Raw genomic sequence first — 24,334 nt, 5'->3', positions numbered from 1 at the left:
TGCTTGCATTAGGGCCCACGGAGCGCTTGCCACGCCACTGATCAGACACCAAACAAGCCCTGGCCGAATATCGCACACCTGACATCATTCAAGTCTGTGGGCGTGGCCCTTAAAGCGGTACACCTGACACGTTCGCTCCAGTGGGTGCGGAGAGTATCACGTGACGTCACACAGCTCCCGCGACGGTGCACTTGTTTTCAAGGTAAGAGTTTCCATTCTGCCCCCTCTCTTTTTCAGTCGAACTTGTCAGTCCACCAATCTCTACTTTCGTCCATTTTCTCGCGAGCCAGGGCGGGCGAAGGCTGGCATTTCTCTTGTGAGTTTTTAAAGCACGGTGCCATTTCAACCCTTGAGCTGGTGATATGGTTTTGTAAATAGTTCTATCAGCAGAAGACGCTGCAAATAGTTTTTTGTTCCTTTGTAAAATTAACTTTACATCCCTACTACAATGTTACCAGTGTTACTGGAGTCATTTGCTTACAAATGAGGTGTTTATAATACATTTTAAAAAAAAGACCTATAAAGAGAGCCCACACAGCTCAGTATTATTATGGTCCCCTTTGTTGGCTATGACGTATACAAGGACTAAAAGGGGCAGGATAGATCGGCGGTCTCACATTTCCTAGATTCATGCATGAACTATTCGTCCAACCATGGTTTCTGCTCTGCATTCTGGGACTTGTAGTCCCGTATATCTCATCGTGTAGAGGAGTCCCAGAATGCAAGGTAAACAACCTGGACTGGATGCACCACTCGTGCATTGACATAGGGAACTAGAGTGCTGGAGAACTGCAAAGGTCTCTTCAAGTTCCACAAAGTCGGCTGCTTAGGCAGACTTTTTCTATTCAGGAGTGCAATGCTGACCCTTTGGGCAGGCTGCCTGAGCTCTGCTGAGAAAACATTCTAGCTGGAGGAGGGACTCTAGGTCAGGCTCTGGGGCATCGAAGTGTAGAGCAAACACAAGGAGATAATGGACAGGGCATTGAAACTTTTCAGACACTCACCCCCAGTCGCAGATCTAGGTTGACTCCATCATTGCTCTTTAGCTCACTTCGCCACTTCAGTTCAGACCCAGCTATATGCAAATCAGTCTTGACCCTGTGCCTCATGGGAACAGTCCAGCCTGAACTGCCAAGCCAGGTCTTCCCTGAACCGGAAACAAGCATCCTGGGACCGGTTACATCAGCCAGGCTAGCTTAAATCCAGTGGCAAAGTGAGCAAGGGACCCACGTCAGGGCATACCCTTCCAACTTCGAAGTGTCGCGCACTAGAGCATTCGGTGTCCACAAGCTGCTGGCAGACTTGCCCTGGAAAGGACCCCCAGATTAGGAAAGCCCCCTTAAGCCATGTCATCACAGACAATGTTCCCTAACCTGACTTTCATGTGACAATTTGACAGATTTAGGGTGTCTTACTCATGGTTTGTTTCTATTGACTTCATCAGACCGACGCACCTGAAGCTAATAATTTGTGGGTAACAAGTCCAGGACTGTAAACAGTATCTGTGATGACCAGACGTGAGGTGTTGACTATAATCCCGGTTTTTCAGGGGTGCCTGCCCAATCAGTGAAACCTGGGATCAAAATAATAATCTCTTGTCCAGCCACCAGTGCTTCTGCTGATAAAAGAAAGTACTTTAAAGACAACAATAATTCAATACTCTACATAAGCTACAGGTCGACGATCGTGTTCTGCTATGGTGTTTTGTATTCTATACAAGGAACAATATCCCAACTGGTATTTATTTGCAGACAATTATTAAGGATATCTATACAGTATTATCCAGACAGAAAAAGGAGACTCAATTGGATAGGTGAGCGCTGGAGCCAGCGTGATCCGTGGGGGTGGGGAGGGAAGGATAAACAAGGGTTAACCAGTTATCCACGGACTATGTGATTCAGGTTGACCCTCAAACTCTACTCGTGCTTTACTGAACCAGAAGTACCTATCCTTTGAGCCCGCAATTTGCCACTCCACGGGACGTCCATTCTGGCACCCGCTCAGACCCTCCATTTACGGATTTTCCCTGCTACACTTCGCTACCGACCGGTGGCTTAACGCACTGCCTCCAGCCCCCCTTTTGTCCTGATGATGATCCCAATTCTTACGGATCGAAACGCCGTCGACTCTCCAGCGAGACTCTAGGCGCCTCTCACACAGTGGTTTCCGCTAAAAAATGAATAACAATCCTCTGGAACTATTTTGAAACCACTCTGTTGTTTTTACTCACTGTACATAATTGTTCACTATACACCTTGCGCCGTCCACGCTGCTTTCACTGTCACTTGTGTCGCTGTAGTGTCACTCACCTTTGCACTCGCGCACCTTGTCCAACCTTGGGCTGTCACGTATTATTTAATAATTGCAGTGTTGATATTAACTGTTAATTACGATTGTCCCATACTTCTCGGAATGTTTATATCAAGATGATGCCTTGAGCACATAGATTAATCAAATTGAGTCTTCTTTTTCTGTCTTGATAATACTGTATAGATATCCTTAATAATTGTCTGCAAATAAATACCGGTTGGGATATTGTTCCTTGTATATAATTCTCTACCCCATCCCAATAAGGTTGATGGGTTTATACTCCTGTTATCTTTTACAACATGGTGTTTTGTATAGCGCACTAATCACCCGAGAAGGTGTCCAAGCTTTTCTGTAGGTGTGTGGCCCCCATGGTGCTTGTACGAAGAGCGAGGCCTTCAGCTTCTTGCAAAACTCAGTGAGGAGGAGGTTCTGATGTGTTGACGGAGGTCTTTCCATGTCTTGAGTGCGATGTAGGAGACTGAGCGACCTCCAGTTTTGCTTTTCCGGATGGAGGAATATGTGTGAGTGCGGCAGAGCATAGGTGTCTGGTGGGTAGGTGAAAGTGTTTGCAGCTGTTAAGATAGCCTGGTCCTATGCTGTGTAGGGCTTTGTGTGTGTCTGTGTGTGTGGGTGAGAAGTTTGAATTGGCTAAACTTGTTAATGGGGAGTCAGTGAAGCTTCCGGAGATGCGGTGTGATGTGGGTGCACCGTGGGAGGTAGCGTATGAGTCTTGAGGTGGTGTTCTGGATGGCCTGGAGTCTGTGTTCTAGTTGTTTGGAGATTCCGGAGTGCAGGGTGTTGCTGTAGTTCAGCCTGCTGATGATGAGTGCTTGTGTGAAGGTCTGTCTGGTGTTCAGAACCAACCATTTGAAGATCTTTCCCAGCCTGTGTAGGATGTAAAAGCAGGAAGGGCACACTGCGTTGAGCTTGTCATCTAGGATTATCCCTAGATTTCTTGCGTGTGGATTATATTTGTAGCCCTGATGGCCACCAGGGGAAGTCCCATGGGGAGGTTTTGTTGCCAAAGACCAGTACTTCCGTCTTTTCGGAGTTGATCTTCAGGCAGTTGGTTCTCATTCAGTCTGCTACCATTGAAATGCAGTTAGTGTAGTTGGTTTTGGTGGTGATTGTTTTGCCCATCAAGGAGAGTATGTTTTGGGTGTCATTGACAAAGAAGATAACAGTGATGTCTTGTGATCCGATGATGTTGGCACGCAGTGTCATTTATATGTTGAAAAGGTTTGGGCTGATGCAAAGGAGCGGCAGCCTGGCCCTTTGGGTTCTTCCCATGAGGAAGGAACAGATCCATTCGAGAGTGGATGCTTGTATGCCAATCTTGTGATGTCTTTCAATGAGTGTTATGGGAGACCGTGGTGAAGGGTGCGGAGAGGTCGATAAGGATGAGGGCCTCTGATTCTCCTTGGTCCAGGATGATTTTAATGTTGTTGGTGGCCACAATAAGTGCTGTTTCAGTGCTGTGGTTATTTCTGAATCTTGATTGAGTGTTGTCTAGAAGATGGTGAAGGTTGAGGTGGCTTGTGAGTTGCTTGTTAATGGCTTCTAACTCACTTTGGCTGGATAGGGGAAAGGAGATGGGTCGGAAGTTGCCCAGTTAATTCGGGTTGGCTGTGGGCTTCTTGAGGAGTGCTTTGAGTTCTGCAAAGTTCCATTCATCTGGGGAAAATGGCGGACGTGATTGAGGTGTTGATGATATGGTGATGTTGTAGATGTGGTGGGGGCATGGGTCTGTTGGGGCCCATGTAAATGTAAATTGATACTTGTATAGCGCACTACTCACCCGCAAGGGTCTCAAGGCGCTTGTACGAATACCGCTGTGGACCCCATCCTGGCTTTCCCTGTGAGGCGTCCACTCCTGGGCACCCCCAAGGTGGAGGCCAGGCATCCTTAGCGTTGTGGGGACCGTTGTGGAGATTAAGCAAGCTATTGCCCAGAGTTGCAGAGTGGGACCCATGATTAGAATAGGAACGAGGCAAGAATTATCAGGTCAGTGGAATTTTGAGCCCAAGACCCACCAGGCAGGGAATTGAACCCTGGTCCCGGGCTAGACATCTGCATCAGGGTCTGCCGCTCTAATCATTGAGCCACACTTCTCCACCCATGAGTGGATTGTCCACATGTTTGCTGCTTTGTCATGTTTTGGTGAGGGTTGTCCATTCGTCCAGATAGTCTTGGTTGGTGGTGGGTAGGTTAGTAATGAGTTCTCTGGTTTGGCCTGGTGTGTGAAGTTGCTGTAGATTTTTGCTGTGGAAGGAGTTGGATACGTTGTCGCAGAGTTTTTGGGCGGCAGTGATGTAGTTGACAGTGGCTGAGGTCAAGGTAAAATCTTTAATGGTTGAGAAGATCTTTTTGCAGCTGCTGAAGCGTCTTTCTATGCAGTCCACTAGTGCTTTTTTCTTGGCACCTCTTATTGGCTGGTGATAGTGTCTGAGCGCAGCCTTGTAGGTACTTCTGTCAATGGTGTTGTGGCTGGCTCCCCATTTCCAAAGTTTAAAACAATGGCCCGTATGGTTTGCGTGCATGCCTTTCTTAAAAGCTTTCTTTAAAAAAACAGATCTTAACGGCGATAAAGGCTAGTTACACTTAAGAGATTAGCGCAAAAATAACATCCTGAAGAAAGTAGACTGACCCACAAAGGCGATTCCAACGGCTGAAACATGTCGACCTCAGATGTTTAGGGTCACTACTCCCCCCCAAGACATCGCACCTTAACCTTGCCAATGGGCCAACCATTAAAAAAGTAGTAGGATCTGGCAGGCAATTTTAATTTCTTCTCACAATCCTTAAAACCACACATCCTAGGAACTCTACTTAGAAACATGTTGAGCCCATCTCCCCACACTAGGTGAGCAGGACAAGGGTCCAATGATGAAGCAAGCCATAGTTGGTACCTGCGGGTGAGGACCCTAAATTGTATCTCACAAGAGCACAGTGTTTTTCACCGATTTTACCCGGGTGAACAATCCATCCTACACTTGAGCGAGACCATATCAACGCAACATTCTGTCTTGTGGATAATAATAGGATCAAACAAAATATGGTAAGCTTCCTCCAGTATTGTTGTATATGAAAACGGAAGTGGAGGGTAATGCCTTACACATACTTCTCACTCGTCCTAATTGTTGTTCCATGTACATTCTGCATCATCTGTAAGGGGCTTGCTAAACCGGATCCCCCTCCTAGTGCTGGGCTTCAGACTGCTGGCCAAAGGGGGATGGGGTGTGAGGAGAACTTCTCGCGACAACAATATGGGATCTTTGAGGACCGAAGTGCTGACCAGGTCAAATCTAGCCTGATTCAGAGCTACAAATTCATTCACCAGGGCGCTCCTATTCCTATGTGTGTCTTTTGCTGGAATCTAAACCCACTAGTCCCCAGTAGAGTAATAGTTAATGATGAAGGTCATGTCACCTTTGCAGACTGAAAACACCTGGGTGAGTGAGCTGAACTGGGACCCCAAACTCTTATCCAGGAGCAGGTCTCCAGTCACTCATAGACCAGAGCCAGTTATTAGAAGTATGACTTTGACCAAGGAGTATTTAGATTGGCAGTCCAACCGGTGTCCCTTTTGCATAATACCTCACTGTTTACCGTTTTGTGAAGAAATGGACCCACATACCTCCTGCATGGGAGGGTGAGATATCCCAGTCTCAAAAGGAGTTAGGAAACTAACATCTGGGCACAAATGGTAACTTAGGCCAAAGAGTGAGAGTTTCTAGCTCCAGGTGAGTAGAACTGGGAAACGGGGATTTCCCCCAGAATTAATGAGGTTGTCCAACTATCCTACCAGTTATGTCCATAACCCCCACAGTTCTGTTTTTATCAATTTCCCACTTGCAGCAAGCAAAATGTGCCTTGTACATCTGTATCCAGGAATCAATTGTTAGTTTAATGCAGGCCACAAAACCAATTGTTTGTGAGCCTTATTTCTCCTAAAGAAAAGGTAACCATTTAAAGCAATGTGAAGGCACTTTTTTACATATTCAATCAACTGCTTTATTTAGGACCTTTCGTCTTTTTCTGCGTAAAAACATTAAAATCTCACAATAATTAATAGAATTTTGAGCTAGAATAAATAACATACCCAATTTCAAGTTTATAAACCAAATCCCAACTTCAAAACCTATGCATGAACATTTCTTTACTTTAAAAAAAAATAAAGAAATCAAGTTTATTTTCCCCCCTCGCTTTTTGTGTTGCACGCGGCTGTACGAAACACATAGAGCATATTGTGCTGTTGTCTACTTTAAGTAATTTGTCATTGCTTCTTCGTGTGAATGCAGGCCAAAAGCGCTGAAAGGGGGAACGGGCCATTCTTGTGTGAGGTCTCCGATAGAGGGGATGAAATAACATAGAGAGCTTGGTGTTCTCAATAGCCTCAGTGTCGCATATGCATTTACTTGATTTGATTACAGAATTTTCTTGTCCTCCAGTATTTAGGTAGTTCAGTAAAAGCATTTTCAGTCCGTGTTTAGCATCTATCGAACAGGTTTGAAAAGATCTCCTGTTCTTTAGTACCATTTACTATCTAAGACATCCTTGCCTTCCAAATATTTATATAACTTTGTTCCTGGGATGGCCTCTAAGGTGCTTTCAAGCTTTAGTCCGACAACCATCTTTGGTTTCAATTAATACTTTTATAGACCTAGTGTATCAGTCGTCTACCTGGGGGTCTAGGATGCCTACTGAAGGGATCCATGGCTCTTTAGACTATTAATAGCATATTTAGAAGGTATACATACATTAAAAAAAGCAAAATTGAAAATGCTAAAACGCTCTGTAAATGTGAAGGAGTTATAAATTGTATGTATCGGAAGCTGACTCTGTATTTACTGTACCAAAGTAAGGTAATGCTGTGCACAGAGTCTAGTGAATTCCTAGAGGTACAGCAGAGACTATAGTAGATAATACCTTACTCTCTTTTGTGGTAGTGTGGTTGAGCAGTCAGGCTGATCAGACGGTAGTGTTAAGCATTTGTTGTACACGCTGAGGCAAGAAATTGTGTCACACACTCAAAGGCTGAATCCAGACCAATTGTTTGTATAAAAAAGTTGTTACTTTATTTTTATTACTAGAACCAAGAATTGCTTAGTTGCAGGTAAGTGATACTTTCAATACAATTACAATTTTCAAGATACAGTGTGTACTGATTTTATAGGAGCGCGCAAGTTACTTTTCAGTAGAAAAAAAAGGTTGTACACTCTTTAGAATACTTGCAATTACTTTAGATTACAATTTAGTTACTTCCCTAACTTTTCACAAAACAAAATATTCACACAGTTTGGGTTTTGTTGTACATCAGCAAATAGGTTAACTCATTTGAAGACTAAAAGTTACTTTGGTGCAGTACAAGATAGGATCAACACTTTTCATAGAAAAACCCACCATCCAATCCTGTGGAGAAAAACGAAGTGTTAAGTTTGCAGGTAAGTGAACAGTTTTGGTAACTGAGTTTTGGGGGTTAGAACCAAGGTTCAGTTCAGCACTCTAGGTGCACCGCCAGCGGCATTAGGGCAGCCGGTTACAGAGTGCAGGGTGTCAGTATTAGCCAATGAGGCTAGGGGTACCTTGGGTGGTGGCAGTCGCAGCCGGCATGAATCACGGGTGGGGGTCACACTGGGAGGGGGTGGGGGGTTAATTTATTAAAATGTAATAAAAATAAAAAATATACCTTCACCTCCGGTCCCGGACTCCTGTGTCGCATCTCCTGCTCTCAGCTCACAGGAAGCAGAAGCAGGCAACCTCCTTCTCTTCCCCTAAGGCAATCACAACTCTGCAATGGCAGCGTTGTGATTGGCTCGGGCGCCGTCCTTACAGGCGTCTACGGGGTGGCCGTTTTCTTCATGCAGGCTGCGCAGGTATACCGTTCTTCTGCTTTCTCGCAGTTCGAGAAGCAGAAATGTAAAATGGTATTTATACCATTTTATGTTTCTGCTTCTCGCAGTGTGAAACAGCAGTGGGGCGACGCTCCGACGCCCACGTGGAGGAGCCGCCCCTTGGTGGTGGCTGCTCACAGCCGGGCCACTCTCTTAGGAGGCAAGCTCCTGGGGTTAAGGTGAAGGCAAAGGGGGTCCCAAGCCTACACCACCAGCGGCACAGGGGCGGCTGGGTGCAGACGTTGTTGGGAGCCCAATGCAATCCTATAGGGGTTGTCTTCTTTGCATTCCTGCTACAGGCTCGGTGCAGGAAGTCTTCCAGGAGGAACCAACAGCTGGGCGGGTAAGTAGGAATGTCATTTGACGTCAGGACACTTTGGGATTCGGTTACCAGGACGCAGGGTCAGAGACTGTAGGGGTGCCTTTTGACATCAGGAATCCGCTTACTGGTCCAGTTGCCATGGAGGGGGGTCATTGTGAAGAGGCTACAGGAGTTGACATGGAACCATGGAGGGGCCACCCCACTGTGATTCGGAGGTCAGAACTGCTGGGAAACCACTTCAGGGTGGATGGACCCTCTGGACATGGGTTTTGGAGGACAGGTGCAGAGGTAAGTCCTGGAGCAGGGTTTCTTGGTCCCGCAGGGGCTGGATCTTCTTCTCTGGATAAGGCTGCTGTCCTTGGGCGTCTCAGGTCTTTATTTTAGTGGGGGACCAGTCCTCACCAAAACTGGAGGTTGCTGGTGCTTCTTGGAGCTGTCATAGTCTTTGGAGCTGCAGGCAGGCTGGTAGGGCTGGGTGCAAGTCAGTTGGGCCTAGAGTCTTCACTGCTGTGACAGCATCGGGATGTCAATTTTCTTAGGTCATGAAGAACTGGATCCTGGGTTCAGGGCTGCCCCCTAAATACTGTATTTAGGGGGAGTTTTAAGGGGTCTTGAGGTAGTAGCCAATGGTATTTAGGGGGAGTTTTAAGGGGTCTTGAGGTAGTAGCCAATGGGCTTATGTCCTTGGGGTGACTACATCATTCGTGTGCTCACCCCATGTGGGGGAGTGGGCACAATCTCTAAACCTGATTGCAGAGTGTCTGAGTGAATGAATGAAGGAGGGTGCCTGCCATCTGCAAGTTAGTGGGCACTGAAATTGGGCTCCACCTCGCCTCCCCCACCTGAGGGGTGGGGTTGGCAGAGGTGGGCACACTTTCTGAGCTGTTCTACTTTTTCCCCGCTGAAAAGTGGTTGAGACAGAAAGGGTGCCTGCTCCTGATAGCAGGAGAGACTGGGGGTTGCACTGTAAAGGTGGCACGGCCTTTGAACCACCCATGCCACAGATATCGCTTTCTGACCTGGGGGGGGGGGGGGGGGGGGGGGGTGACCACCTCTGCCCAGGAAAGGCTTTGTTTCTGGATCCAGGGAGTGAAGGCTCCGACCCAAGGGGGCCAGAACATTTTCTTGTGGTGGCAGGCTGGTGTTCACCAATCAGGAACCCACCAGTGGTTGGTTTGGCTCAGGGGTCCCCTCTGGAAGGGACCCCTGAGTGCATGGAATAATCTGACACTGGAATCGGTGCAGGTTTATTATTTTGAGATGTTTGATACCAAACACCCCAGGATTCAGTAAAGCCATTATGGTGCTAGTAAACTCATAAAGACCAGTTTCCAGATCATATACTCAGGATGGCTTTACTGGGCACTTGTATCTAAGAATGGCCTTTGATATTATAGGGACCTGTCTGGATATACAGATAGGGTCATCACATATATAGCCTTTGATAGTATAGGGAACGCTGCCTTAAGGGTGACTTACCTAGGCCTCATGCGGTGCTGGGTAGGCATGGCAAACAGGGATGTGTGCCACGTTGACTCTTTACTTTTAGCGGCACCACAATACGTAGGCTGCAGTGGCAGTGGTGCCTGTTGGTGGTGAGTGGTCTCTGAGGGTGACATAATATAAGCATCAGCCCTCAGAGGCCTTTCCCTGGCTACCATGTCCTTGGTACCCTCTGTACCCCATACAAGCGACTTGCAGGTAGGCCAAAGTTGTGCCAATGGTGCAGGTTTAGGGAAAGAACACATGCCCTGGGTCCCTGATTAGCAGGGGGCCACTGCATGCTCAGTCAAAGTGCATTAGAAATCTAGCAAAAAGTGTGAGGGTGTTACTGCAACAGAAACCCACTTTCCTACAGTATGCTAATAATTAAGGTGGTATTCTTATCTTGATTTGTGAGGGCTGCTTTAGTACAGGAAAAGGAATCTAGTATGGACGACTTCAGACCGCTAACGAAGCCCTGGTTCACCCCCACAAGCAATAGAGCATGAATTGTTGCAAAAAAGACAGAAGGATATGATGGTGAGCAACATATCGCTCCGTCTTTTAGAAATAAAACTACATTTTAAACACTCTCGCCTTCCAATTAAAATTTCAATTTTTGCATATGTTTTTGTTTTCAAATAAAATATTTCACTATTTCTGGGTTTGTTTGATGTACACTTTTGTTTTTTGTGTATTGTTTTTGACGTTCAAATCCTAGAAATTGTTTAGGTGGTGGTGTCCGGTTTCCAGTAGTGAATCACTGTGGGTCCACAGAAGACTAGATGTTAAGAATGGCTGTAGTGGATGATTGCAGCCAATACCGATCTAACCCCAGGGCACGCAAGGTAGTTAGGACATTCGCGACCCAAATTTATGGGTCCTCACAGTTCTGAAATTCCCACAATTAGAGCCTATATACACAATTATGGTCTTTCTTCCATAGCTTCAGCCATTAAAGGCATGATTTCAATCTCATGTTATCTTTGACAGCTTTAAAGTCTAGCTCCATTCTCAGTTACTTGTGTGGTGGTCCTCGGCATAGCAGCAAGAAACCCATGTTGACCTTATTTTCTGCTACCTGTAGTTTCCCGCTGTTCCTGGGGCTCCAGAGTTGCCTCCTCTAGGCAGCAGTGGTTAGAGGCCTGATCTTAAATGTTTCCTTTAAAACCTTCATACTGGAACATCCATGTCTAGCTTTACGTTTTTTAATTTCACTCATCACCTCATAAAGTACTGTGGCAGATTTCTCAATTTTCAGAAGACCAACTACGCGAACCGACACCGAAAACTACATAGGCAAAATATTTCTTTGCTACACCTATACTCCGTTAATCTTAAATTGGTGCGTGTATGTCCCTTTGCCACCAACTTTTATAACCTCGATTTTAAACTCTTTTTAAGTTAACTCCTTCGATGAGACCATATTGATGAGTTGTGGTGGTTGCGGTTGGGGCTGCTGTGGACACTCCTTTACACTTGCTTCACCTCTACATGCCACCACGTATATTGAAATTAGGTTGCATTGTCCACTCTCTTTGTAGGTTGGGCCACTATAATTTCCCGGTGTCTAAAACCAGAGTGGGGTTGGGGGGGGAAAAAAAGAGGAAGGGAGGGTTGCACCAACAAGCGGATTATCTGGAAAAAAGAAGCACTGTAATTTACCTAATATTGACGAGCAGATAAGTGTACATTAATTAATACTAAATTAGGTCACACAATTGAACCTACAGGAAACTGTCAACATCCCAATGCATACCTCCTCTGGCCTCCTGTTCCTGACATGCATCTGGTCCCACATAGACACCCGGACCCAAAATGGATTCCAGACGAAGACTTCACAAGTTTACGCATCTGGTGCAGGGGCGTAACAAACGCCCCTGCGGTGCGGGGGTGGGTGGGCATGCTTCAGAAGGTGAAGGGTGGGGGGGCCTCAGCTCATGAGATCTGTGAGAGGTTCTGAAGCTGCAGCTGCAGTGTCTGCAGCCTGATCTGAGCTCTTCGTGCTGACCCAGTGCAGGACTGAAGAGAAACAAAATGACAAGTTACATTGTTTCTCTTCAGTCAGAGCTGCGAGCCAGACCCGGAAAAAGGATGGGGGCGGGCAGAGAGAACATTCCCCACAGAGCATAGCCTCTGAGAAGAGGCAGCGCAGAGCTGACTGGAAAACTGGAGAGGGACATTTTACTGATTTTGGGGGCCCTGGGCCTAATTATTTTGGGGGCTCCTGTTTGTAACCGCTTTGAATTTATGATCCAATTACAGCTCTTGTATGCACCTTTTGGCCAAGTCACTGACAGTGCACAAGCACACTATTGCACATTCTAAATGTGTTTACATCTAATATTAACCCCTCCCATGCTGGTGACGGAACCGTTCCGTCACGAGCCTCGGGTGGGCTGTGCTGGTGACAGAATGGTTCCGTCACAGCCCACTCTTCGCGCCTGCGCCGCGCAAATTCCGCGCCTGCGCTGACGTTCTAAAGAGCGGCCGGGGCCGTGACGGAACCATTCCGTCACAAGCACATCTCACCCGCGGGCCGTGACGGAGCGGTTCCGTCACGAGCACGGGACTGCCACGCGGCCCCGCCTCCCCCTTAGCGCTGCGGCGGAATAGCCTCTGCAGCGAAGGGGTTAAAGGATAGTGACCTGTGTTTTCAATATTGTTACACAGCAGCAGCTCACTAATATTACTGCAAATAACCTCTGTGTCACCCTCCCATTTCTCATATTTCAGGTCCTTTTGATCTAAAAGAACCTTTTATAATGGATTTTGCCTGAAACACAAACAACATTTATCTGTAAAATGTCTGTAATAAACACATCAGACACTTTCACACATCACATCATCACCCACATTAAAAATAAATAAAAATGTTATATAAAACAAATTGTCTAAGCATTACTTAAGGTCACCAGGACAAGACTCTGCAGAAAAGAGCTAGCTCTATGAGGGGGCCCCCTGAAAGGCCTGGGCCCTGGGCCAGAGCCCAATTTGCCCATGCCTTAAATCGTCTCTGGCCAGGAGAAGGTTTGCAGCTCCAGGAATAGGACTCTGCTGGGACGCATTGGAAAGTAAGCAAGCATTGGAAATGCAACAGTCCTCGCATTTGTTTGTGTTGGAGCTATTGGCATTGTAAATGGCAATGTTTTTTACGTATTTGTTACAGAGTGTATGCATTTGTTTGTGGAATCATGTGGATTGGATTGAATTAGTTAGTTGTGTGGATTGGAATTGTGTGGTGTGGAGTGAATTTGTGTATTGTAATTATGTGGCATGGGTGCTGTGGAATTATGTGGATAGTAATTATGTGGTATTAAGTGTCCTAGAATTATTTGGAGTGGGTTTGTGTCAAGCTACATACAAAAACTTTAACTGTCCTCATGATATCTAGCACTCTTTGTTTTTAGATAGCTTCGGTATATATCTGTGAATAATCTGCCATAAACATAGCACAACGTATTAACCTTTTCAAAACTATGGTGACAGAATTCCATCGCACGAGCAGCGGGAGGAGCAGGGGAGGCGGGGCTTTAGCAAGACGCAATGCATATAAGAGGAAGGACTATTAAACGCTGTAACAGGAGGAAGCATGGAAGTATTATCATGGCCAGCAACATTGTTCTCTTGGTGAAATCGCCTGGGCATCAACCAAGCAACCTGGGGTGGGACTTTGGAAAGCAGTCCACCAAAAGGGGGCATTTCTGACTGGCACAGCAGAGAGTGAGTGGAAAGCGCTCTGACACTAAGCCTGACCTAAAATGCAGAGCTATGCGGCTACTTTGGGTATCGGAAACCAGGTTAAAGTTTCAGAGTCAGACTTTTCATCCAGCATGCATGGTACTGTTGGAAAAATCAGGGCAGGCTGAAAGTCAGTGTCATGCTGACAGCTGAACACCTATTATAGCAGGGCCTAGGTAGGAGGGGGTGAGAGGGCACAACCTCTGCCCCCCCAGAGTACACAGTGGATGCTGGGTACCAAACATGAGTTATTGGAGATGCTTAGATGGACCAGTAAAGCTTGACACAGGCTGCCAGGGCGGGCTTTCAGGTGAGTGCAGACCTAAAGTCCCAACACCCAAAGGGATGCCTGAAGGGGTCTTTTGTAATGGGGTCACTTTATAGCTGCTATGACCATAGCTTCCTACTATCTCTTCAGGGAACAAGAGATACACCACCCTTATGTCACACTCTGAAACGTGTTCTGTTAATGCAGGTAAATGTGAGGAGGAGAGTGGGGAGAAGGCTGGGATAGGCCCCAAAGGTCCTTTTCCTGCTGACCTCTGTATATCTACAAGCATGTGTACACACAAGGGATAGTTGCCCCTTTCCTGCTTTGTGTTAAACATGCAGGCTAACAACTGAATGTGTAGTCTTGGGGTGAATGTGACCTATTTAACAGTTCTATGTGTACAAGTCTCAAAGCCCCATGTGCACGTGTACATATGTCTTCCACATTCATTTCTTTTGGGTACAACTCCCAGGGCCACAGATGAACCTGTGTAAACTAGGGATGACGGCAGATGTTTTTCTACATTTCAGTGTCTGTGTTCATCCTCCTGGGTCCCAGTCACATGCATGTGCACATAGGCAGCTTGAAGGCTTTTTTTCACTCTCTGTAACACCAGAAGCCTCCTGTTATATTCATTGCATTGATATGTTGAAGTCGGAGACTCTGTTTAACCCCTTCTATCCTAGTGGTGTACGGTTGGAGAAGTATGGAAGGAAACAAAATCGTTTTTTTTTTAAAGGGGGTGTCTCCCAGGCAGTCATAATGGAATAATAAATGGAGTACTGGTTCAGACAGGCATCCCTTTTGGGTCCCTCTGGGTACTCGCAGACACCATAAGTTATTGTTGCCTTGGCTGAAGCACACGCTACCCATGACACTGTGGGGTTTCCGCCATGACAGGATGCCAATGCTCTATTACCTGTGGCATCCCACATGTTCAGCTGTATCCGCTGCTATCTAATCTCAAAGCTCGTGGTGTAGTTCTTAAAAACAGCAGGCACGTAGTTCTGAAAGATGGAGGTAACAGCAGCTGCGAGTTAGTACACCACTTTGAATTTGAAAAAAGCCGGGTATGGTGGCTCAGTAGACTAATGCATCCACTATAGGGGCCTGTGTTCGACCTCATGGCCACAGGTTCTAATCCCGGCAGGTCCACTCAGCCTTTCATCCATCTGAGGTCGATAAAATGAGTACCATTGAGTTGGGTAACAATATACATCTGTTATTCAGCGCCTTGGTTGATAAGTGCGCTTTACAAATACACGTTAGGTTATGTAATTTCACTTGTGTTGATAGACTATTATATTAATAATGCTAAAATGTAAATATTTTGCCGACCCATTGATCTTTTATGGTTCAGATCTTTTTATTAATTTATCCAGGAACAAATACTCTTACCTAAATCCAAATGCGGATGAGGTAGAACAGTGGGAGAACAGATGGAGATAGAGGGCGAGGAAGGGAGGATACCGGGGGGACTGGGAAAGGCGAGAGGGAAGCAATAAAATATCAGGGGTTGTCACCCAGGAAGCATAGCCGCTCCCGCCAGAATTAGCTCTTTCGTAATGTATTCAGTGTCAGCAGGCCGGATCTATTAGTGCGTCATAACCACTACGGTCAGTCTTTGTCTTGCTGATCAGGCGTGCCTCCTCATCCTGTAAACTGGTGTACTCATAAGTAAAGAGGACTAGTCAGTCCTTTGACAGATATTGGATGCATGGGCCCCTCATTTTGTCAAAATGTAGCAACGTGTTCTGCAGGGAAGCAGTAAGCTTGTCCATCCCTGTGAGGTCCTAAAGATTACGCAGCCAGTCAAAGTGAGACGAGATCTGTGCCACATTTGGTTTTGATGACATGTTTAGCCCCACACGAAGCCAAAACCCATTATTATTGCTTCCCCTTTGTAAGAATGTAGAGGGTGTATTGGGGCATTGGTGAGGTTCAGTAGGACGTAGCTAGAAAGACAGGGTATATCCGTTGCAAACATTATAGTGATATCTTTCAGACGGGCTACCAGTAGCGTTTGGGATAGAACCAGAGGACATGAGTCAGTGTGTCTGGGTGGCCGAAGTTGCGTTAACAGCCATTAGGACTGTTGAGTTTCCATTTCACTTTCTGGCTGGGGTGTAGTACCAATAGCGTGTCACCTTAAGCATTGCTTCTTTTCCTGTGGCACAGAATGAGGAGGCGTGCATTTTATGGAGGATGTCACTCCATTTCTTTATGATGAAGTGAAAGTCCAGCTCAGCTTCTGAGCTGTGAGGCTAGAATAGTTGCACAATTCCCAAGTTTTGAATTGTGTACCCAGCCCCACCTTATCTAGTATTTTCCACAGAAAAAAGGCCTGTGCACTTGATCAAATGCATGGCCTCTGTCAATTGACAAGAGAAGTGCTGGGACGCACTCTAGAGTGAACGTGTGTCTGTCTGTCAGTCTCTGACACCCTGGAAGAGAAAGCAGCACAGTGTGAAAAGTTATGTTTGTGACTGGTCGTCTTTGTCTTTATCGATTTTAGAGAAATTTGGGGAATACATCTTGGATTGTTTCTGCAGGACAGTAGGTTGAAGAACAAGGTAGGTCTTACCTTTGGGCTGATGATCGACAAGGTAGGAGTTGGGGAAACTTAGGAGTCTTGAGTTGACAGGTTGGGTGTTGGCAGAGATCCTTGAGTTGTTCTATGAACTGTAGCTGGTTGGATGGGTTTTGATGCTCTACAGGAAGCCTGTTTCAAGGGCTGTTGTCAAACATTAAATGGATCAGACCTCTGTGGATTATTTTAAAGTGAGTTATTGGGAAGGCGGTGTGGGGTTGGAACATAGCTTATTTTTTGGGGTGATTTTGTCCTTGGTCGATAGTGGTGCTTATCATTAAAGGGCTTTGTGAGGTAGTGCCGTGGAGGTTGCAAAAGCAGCAAGAGCGAGTAGTTAGCATCCAAGAAATACAACAATGGACTGTTTAAATACATCAGTCCAAGAATGGTAAGAGACAGTTGCATGTGTTCAAAACCTCAGCCTGCCTGGTCTTTAAAATTTATTATCAGAGTGTAAACGCCAATGAATTAGTAAAACTAAAGGGCAGCAGGGAGCGATTCCAAGACCAGTTTTACTAATGTCACAGGTGTTGGAAAAGATTGATGAACGAACTCTGACCACAAGACAAGTGTACATCCCATTTAAGCCAATATGCTGACCTAATAGATGCACCTCATGCAATATACTCTTTATTACCTTTTTCCTATATTGGAATATGCCTGGGGGGGGGGGGGGGGGGTTTAGGAGCTGTGTCAATGTGGATGTCTTTGGGTATGAGGTATTGACCTGGTAGGGGATATTTTTCTTGTTTGCATAGGAGTCCACAATAACATTGCTATGTCACTGTTCAGAATACAACGAGAATGCTGTATAAGTGATAAGGAAAGTGAATGGGTTTGAACAAGGTTATTATACATGGCCCAAAACAAAAAGTGCTTGTGGTGGGTCAGAGGTAAGAATGTGTCCCCCAGTCCTGCAAAATCCTCTCCTCCATCTGTGGCCTTTTTGTATGTGTTTGTGTGTGTGTGTGTGTGTGTGTGTGTGTGTATGTATGTAGATGGGGAGAGAGAGAGAAAGAGAGAAAGATTCAAACAATGTAATCAAACTGCACTGATTTGCTACAAAAGGTAGTTGGACAATTTAATTTGTGTGGCAAGGTGCAGTGTCTGTTTTTTGCTGTGTCGTCACCCAATACATTAATCAGCTGTGGTGGCGGGTGCTACGGGAGCCAGGACAAATAGCACTGGGGAACCGGCTCCATCTGGCCTCTATAGAGACACCAGTGAAGACTCTGGAGTAAACAAATACAACCTTTGAGGCTAGGAGTTCTGGGAGAGTATGAGGAAGAAGGGCAACAAGGTCTGTACAGGATTGATGAAGAGCATAAGAATGCACTGGAAGTGCTAATCAAGGGACCCAGCGAGAAAGTATGAAGGAAAGAAATCACAAGGTGCTATAGGGACAAGGTAGGCTGGGGTAGAAAAGAGGTAGGAAATGGAGAGGGTGAGAAAATGGACAAAGGGAATACAAAGCAGATAGCATATAAAGAGCAGAGAAAGGGAGAGAAATATTGCACAGGAGATAGGAAAAGCAGAGTGGAATAATTTTGACAGGATGGGAGAGAAAGTTGGAGATAAAAGTGAAAGAGAATAGAAACAAACAGGCTGGGTTGAGAATGAAGAAAAGCTAGGATGCTCAGAAATAATGGAATGGAAGAGATAGAAAGCAAGAGGGAGGAAGGAGGTGTGAAAGAGAAGGAGCAGTGGATGCCCTTGTCAAAACCGAACGAAGAGTGTGCCCAATGTTGCATATCCTGACACAAGTGTGCTTCAGGAAACCCACCTAAAATAGGGCTAATTTCCCCAGCGTACTGATTGCAGGGACCCTCATAGTGGATAGACCACTACCTATGATAGACTGCCAGGAGACTACGCCCAAGTATTAACTCCACCATCCAGGGTTAATTATAACGGCCCTATTGGTACCAGTGGCGTAACAATAGCCCCGCAGCCCCTGCAGTATGGCAGGTGGCTGGGCTGAGAGATCTTGAGTGGTGTGGAGAATGGGGGGGGCCCCATCCATGTACTTTGCAGGGGCCCCCCTCAAGTTTCGTTACGCCACTGATCTGGTGAGAAGGCAACTATGTAAAGACAGACATTCACACAACGGGTTGTTACCAATTGGTCTCCAACTCCACAACCACCAAAGATAACAATTCTCCGCACTACCTTGTCAGGCAACCCTTCTGCCACTTGCACGCAGCCATGTCTCTGTGGAGGACACACAAACAAGAGAATCTGACTCTTAAGCTCTCCTTTCAATCAATGTAACAGTTATAATAATTTCTACGGTAAATGTATCCATAATTCAGGTTTTTTTTCTCACAAAACTATTATTGAAATTGTAATGTTTTTGTTTTTAGTTCATGACTTTAATAATGCTATTCGAAGAATGTGTATTTAAATGTTTTCAGTTATTCTACTAATTGCTTATGATGGATTTCATGCTTTATTTTAAAAATCAAATAGATATGTTGTGGTGCATTTGAAGGTAATACTCCCTCCCCCAGGGGGAACAGGTGTCTTTTTATGTATGACACAGGCAAAAATATTTTGTGTGCGTGTGTGTGTCCGCCCGTCTGTCTGTGTGTGTGTCCATCGGTCTGCCTGCCTCCTTCAGTGACTGGTTTCTTTGAATTAGGACTCTTAAATTATTGGTTTAAGACCTTGTCAATGTGGCCTTGGATTAGCCTACAGGAGTATTTTTGTCTCATCTTCTTTCTGTCGGATGTTTGGGTATATCCTTCCTTTTCCATATTGATGTCTGAGGTCCTATTTTACATTTTAACAGTATGGTCACACATGCAATGTTTTAATCCTCCTGTCCAATGTCTATTGGCTGCTTCTTTTTTGCACCGTTTTTGTTTATTTAAAAAATATATATATATATATATATATTTTGTTTTATTAATCCACGCATAGTCTTTTGCACACTAGTTCTTTCGCACAGAACTAATGTTGATTTTGCAAATGTTCCTAATTTATGGCATGCCAATAGAGGGTTGTTCAAGAAACCAACCTACCTGTGTGTTTCCTGCAACATAAATGGCGTTCATAACATTGCTCAACACTTTGTAGGAAGGCATGATCACCACCTGTTCCTAATGTTGCCATTAGGAACTAGATAAGCAAGGGGACTTAGCTAGGCTTATAAAGCTCCTATCTGCATTCTCTTTCATTGTCTTTTCTCTTTCTGAGCCTTTTCTCTTTCGGCCACCAGATCAGAGAATGGACAGTGAGGTGACTGCAGACCTCCACCCTCTAATGTTGGCTCCCAAGTAGCAGTTTGGTCAAGAAATTCAAAAAGGACCCAGTATCGACCTGAAGATAATGGACGGTGCAATGTAACCTTTCCGAAAGGTGCCCCCATTAGTTCAAAGCACTCTGGTAGCATGTAGGATCACCAATAGATAGGTCTATCTGCTGTAAATGTAAATTGATTACTACGATTTTATCCTTATTTCAGTGACTTTAGAATAGTAATTTTTATTTTCTGAGATAGATGTGGACTGTAAATTGGTTAGGAGCACAGAAGATGCCTGTGGTTTATTTTGGATTACATTTTTGTATAATTGATAGAAAAGTAGGCAAAACACTGTCTTTTTTACTGTCTTTTTTTTTGTTTTACTCCACTTCATCTTCTATCGATTGTTTACTGAGAATCCACCTGTCTCTTCCCACAGTTTGCAAAATGGCTGCTTCTCAAAGAATCCCACCTGCTGATCTTGGAGGGGAACTGAACTGCTCCATTTGCCTCACCCTTTACCAGGATCCGGTGAGGTTGAGTTGTGGGCATGACTTTTGCAAGAGCTGCATCCGAAACACCTGGGATCATCAAAAAATGTCTGGCTTGCTTCGCTGTCCTGATTGCAGCAAAACCTTCCACAACCGGCCTCACCTGAGGAGGAACTGGAAGCTGAGCAACATGGTGAACTTTTACCGTTATACGTGTGTCAAGAAGGAGACGGGTCCTGAACGTTCTTGCACTTACTGCCTTGGCTTCCAGTCCCCAGCTATGAAGCTATGCCTGCAGTGTGAAATGCTTCTTTGTGAAAAACACCTGAGGAAACACAATGAAAGAGCTGCTCACGTCCTAGCTGATCCTGCCACCCCTCTTGAAAGCAGACGATGCAGCTCCCACGGTGAGCTCCTGAGTTATTATTGTGTTGATGAAAATGACTATCTCTGCGTGTCTTGCTGCCTACTGGGACCGCACAGAAATCATAAGATCCACCTGCTGTCTGAAGCCTCTGATAAGAAGAAGTCTATGCTGAGGGCCACCATCCAGAAACTGAGTGCGTGGAGAGACGACACCAAGCAAAGTATTGACCAGTTGATGGAAAGAGTGAGGGACTTCAGCAAAGAAATCGCTTGTCTGAAAGCGAACGCCTCTGCTCTATTCTCTGACTTCCACAGGCAGCTCACCATCCGGGAACAGCAAGTACTAGAGAAGATTGATGCTGAGGAGGCCAAAACTGTGCTCCAGATGACTGCTGCTATCCAGGAGCTAGAGAGTGACCAAGCTGTGTTCACAGAGAAGATTCTGCAGCTTGCGGAACTGTGTGCTGTCCAGGATCCTCTGGCACTGCTGCAGCGATTAACCGCTTCTGATGTGGAAGACAAGGGGGGCAGCAGCTTTGAAGAGGGTGGTGGCTCCAACACGAGCTGTGAAGATAACATCCAGTTAAACGATGGTGAGGATTGCAGCCAGAAGGATTCACCAGGGCATGATCCGAATATTTATGACATGGCTTTGACCAAGAAGCTGTGCCTTGTGACCTTGCAAACTGCACTAAATAATTATTTGGAAATGCTACCTGAATTGAAGTCTACCAGAGGCTTTAATATCCAGGGCACCACTGATCTGGTCCTGGATGTGTCTACGGCTGCTACAAAGACTGGTTTGGTTGTGTCTAAGGATCTGAAAACGGCCTCACACTCCATAGTAAAACGTGAATTTATAGTCACCCGTCAGCAGTTTACGGATCACCCTCAGGTATTAAGTTCCAAGATCTTTCCTGACTTTGGCCAATACTACTGGGAAGTGGAAACCAGTGACACAGGCCAGTGGGCTGTTGGAGTGGCCTATCCCTGCATTCAGCGGTCTGGAAAAGGCTCTGCACTTGGATGGAATGCTGAGTCCTGGTGCCTGCACTGGAATAATGAATGTTTGACTGCACTGCACGACTCCCACTGTTGCGTAGTGAAAGGAGCATGTCCGAGCCTACTGGGCATTCACCTGAATTGCGATTCTGGGGAGTTGTCTTTTTACAGCATTTCTGATTCCATCATGCACATACATACCTTCACTGAGGACTTCACAGAACTACTCCACCCGGCTTTCTTTGTGGACAAGGGGGCATCAATTAAAATTAAGAGCTTGCCATCTTGAGGTCAGCTTGGGAGCCATCTTTAATGGATTGTGCTGTCATTTGAAATTTCACAGCACTGAGTTGTCCTGTCTCGTATTCTCATCACTCACATTGTACGACATTGTTTACCTCAGACGCCACTTTCATATTCTGTATTCCATGTAAGATAACATAGTGTATATAGTGACTTGAGAAAACCCTTAGGGCCTCATTACAAGTTTGCCGGTCCTACAGTGCAGGGTGCAACACGCAGTCTGCTGGGACCGTCAAACCCATGGTTGGACTACCAGCCAGATCAGAAGTTTTCTCCTGGTCTGTCGGGCGGTCCAATGGTGGTCTATCAGGCTCAATAAAGACCCTAACAGGCAGATCCCCGCTCTCAGTGTCGCCTGCAGGTTCTGCCATAGATGCCACACCATGAAGGAACTGGGGGTGCAGATTTACAGGGGGGCACTACATGTGCCCCCTGCATGTGTTCCTTGGCACAGAGGCACCAGGGGGGCCTGATGCCTCTCCGACACCCTTTTTTTCATGGTGGTGTGACTGCCATGAAAAGGGTGGCAGTGAGGTAACTCAAAATATGCTCAGTGGTGCAGCTGCAGCACTGCCAGCATATTGTGGTCTCTAACTACTACCAGACTGCCGCAGGATCCTTGATCCGTGGCAGTAACAGTGGTTCAGTGGCGGTCCGACTGCCACACATGGTATACTGCGGGCGGTCCCGCAGTGTGGCAGTGGTCAAACCGCCGCTACAACTACGGCGGTCGGGCTGACCGCCGTAGTGGGCTGACCGCCGTAGTTTTAATAAGGCCCTTCGTCTAACTTTGTTTTATTGAATGGCGAAAACTGATGCATTTCTCTAAAGCAAAAACATAGTGAATTATTAACAATGTATGGTTCAGTACTGAAATCAATAAGACTAAATCTCAAGTCTTTCATATTGCACAAAGGTACTAGAGGTCAGGCTGTTGACATAGTTACTGCACAATCCAGTCTCCCTACGTTGGATGCTCTCGATTATACGACAAAATGTATGACGCAGGCGGATGTATGACGGTACGACGCGTACCGTCACAACGCGTGCTTTAACAACGCGTCCCTTACAACGCAAGTCGTTACTACGACTTGCGTTGGGGGCGCGGATTGAGAATAGTATAATTTACTATTCTAACACCAGTCCCCGTGGACACTAGGGAAGGTGTTGGAATAGTAAATATACTATTCTTAATCCTCTAGCGCAAGTCGTGGTTACGACTTGCGTTGTAATGGATGCGTTGTTAAAGCCTTGCGGAGTAAAATCCGCGTGGTAAAGGATGTTTCCCGACGCAGGCCATAATCTTGCTTAGCTGATAAGTTCACCCTCCCATTTTGCAGAAATACGTGTACACCTGGTGGTCTTACCAACATTGCAAAACACTATTCACTGGCTGAGGCCCCACTGTGATGTAGACCATAGTCTTGCGCAACGGATGAGGTTCCCCTTACTATGCTGGGGAGAACACGTGCACACCTGGCGAGTCTTGATCTGTGTAGGAAGAGCTCTCTTATAGAGCTGGTACCACTCTGTTCTACAGAGTGCAGCCTTGACAACTGATCTCGTGTGCCACCCTCCTGGGGATATGTAGTGAGTACCCCTTCAAGCAAGGGAAATTAAATGGAATGGTCCAGTGCTGGTTTCAAGGGGACCACCCTTGAGAACATGCATCTAGAACATCATCTGTCCTGATAGTAACGCTGTCCTTGGATGCTCCACCAGCTATTCAATGTTTCAAGGGCTCTTCTGTCCTGCGAGTGTGTCTGTTACGGTTGTTTTTACTGAAAGTCCTCACTTACATTAGAAATGATGATGACCCACTAATGTCGCAGAAGTGTCTTTTTTTTTTTTTCTATTAGTTTGAAAAGTGGTGGTAAAACAGCTGTTAATGTAGCTACAATATATATTTTATTGTATGATTAATTAAAATCATTACAAACTCACTTTCAATGATTATTGTTCATTTGCATATTCTGATCATAACTGCCCTGTACAATGATTTGTTTCAACATCTTTCTATTGTGAATGTTTTTTTTCTTATAAAAGCAAAAGACATTTAAAAAAAATATTTTGTTAAAGTGGATTTTGTGTTGCAGTAAACCTTTTAGACTTGGAAAAAATGGGGGCTTTAGCATATTAGTCAACCATCCGTTGGGTGCACATTTCTATTTGAAAGAATCAGAGCTTTTGTTTGCTTACCTTGGCAACAATAGCGCTCCAAACCACAACAGTAGTTGATGTAGTATTTTGTTTTCCAAAGTCACATTTTTCAGTACATTTGGTTTGTACAGTTTGCATGGAAATGCAATCTATCAAAT

General features: G+C 45.6%; 1 protein-coding gene across 1 annotated transcript; it reads left to right on the top strand.

Moving 5' to 3' along the window:
• The first annotated feature begins 157 nt into the window (after positions 1 to 157).
• LOC147692584 (E3 ubiquitin/ISG15 ligase TRIM25-like) lies at positions 158 to 22,018 on the top strand. The gene is made up of 2 exons (XM_086936804.1): positions 158 to 202; positions 20,294 to 22,018. The coding sequence occupies exon 2, from the start codon at positions 20,302 to 20,304 to the stop codon at positions 22,000 to 22,002; it is 1,701 nt and encodes a 566-aa protein (XP_086792930.1). The 5' UTR covers positions 158 to 202; positions 20,294 to 20,301; the 3' UTR covers positions 22,003 to 22,018.
• The last annotated feature ends 2,316 nt before the right edge of the window (positions 22,019 to 24,334 follow it).

Source organism: Lissotriton vulgaris, chromosome 9 (genome assembly GCF_964263255.1).
Source record: "Lissotriton vulgaris chromosome 9, aLisVul1.2, whole genome shotgun sequence".
Lineage (NCBI taxonomy): Eukaryota > Metazoa > Chordata > Amphibia > Caudata > Salamandridae > Lissotriton > Lissotriton vulgaris.
The sequence above is the reverse complement of the archived record's forward strand: the minus strand, read 5'-3'. Positions and strand labels throughout refer to the sequence as shown.

Coding starts and splice junctions, on each gene's coding strand:
- LOC147692584 (XM_086936804.1), top strand. CDS start 20,302: ATGGCTGCTTCTCAAAGAATCCCACCTGCTGATCTTGGAGGGGAACTG.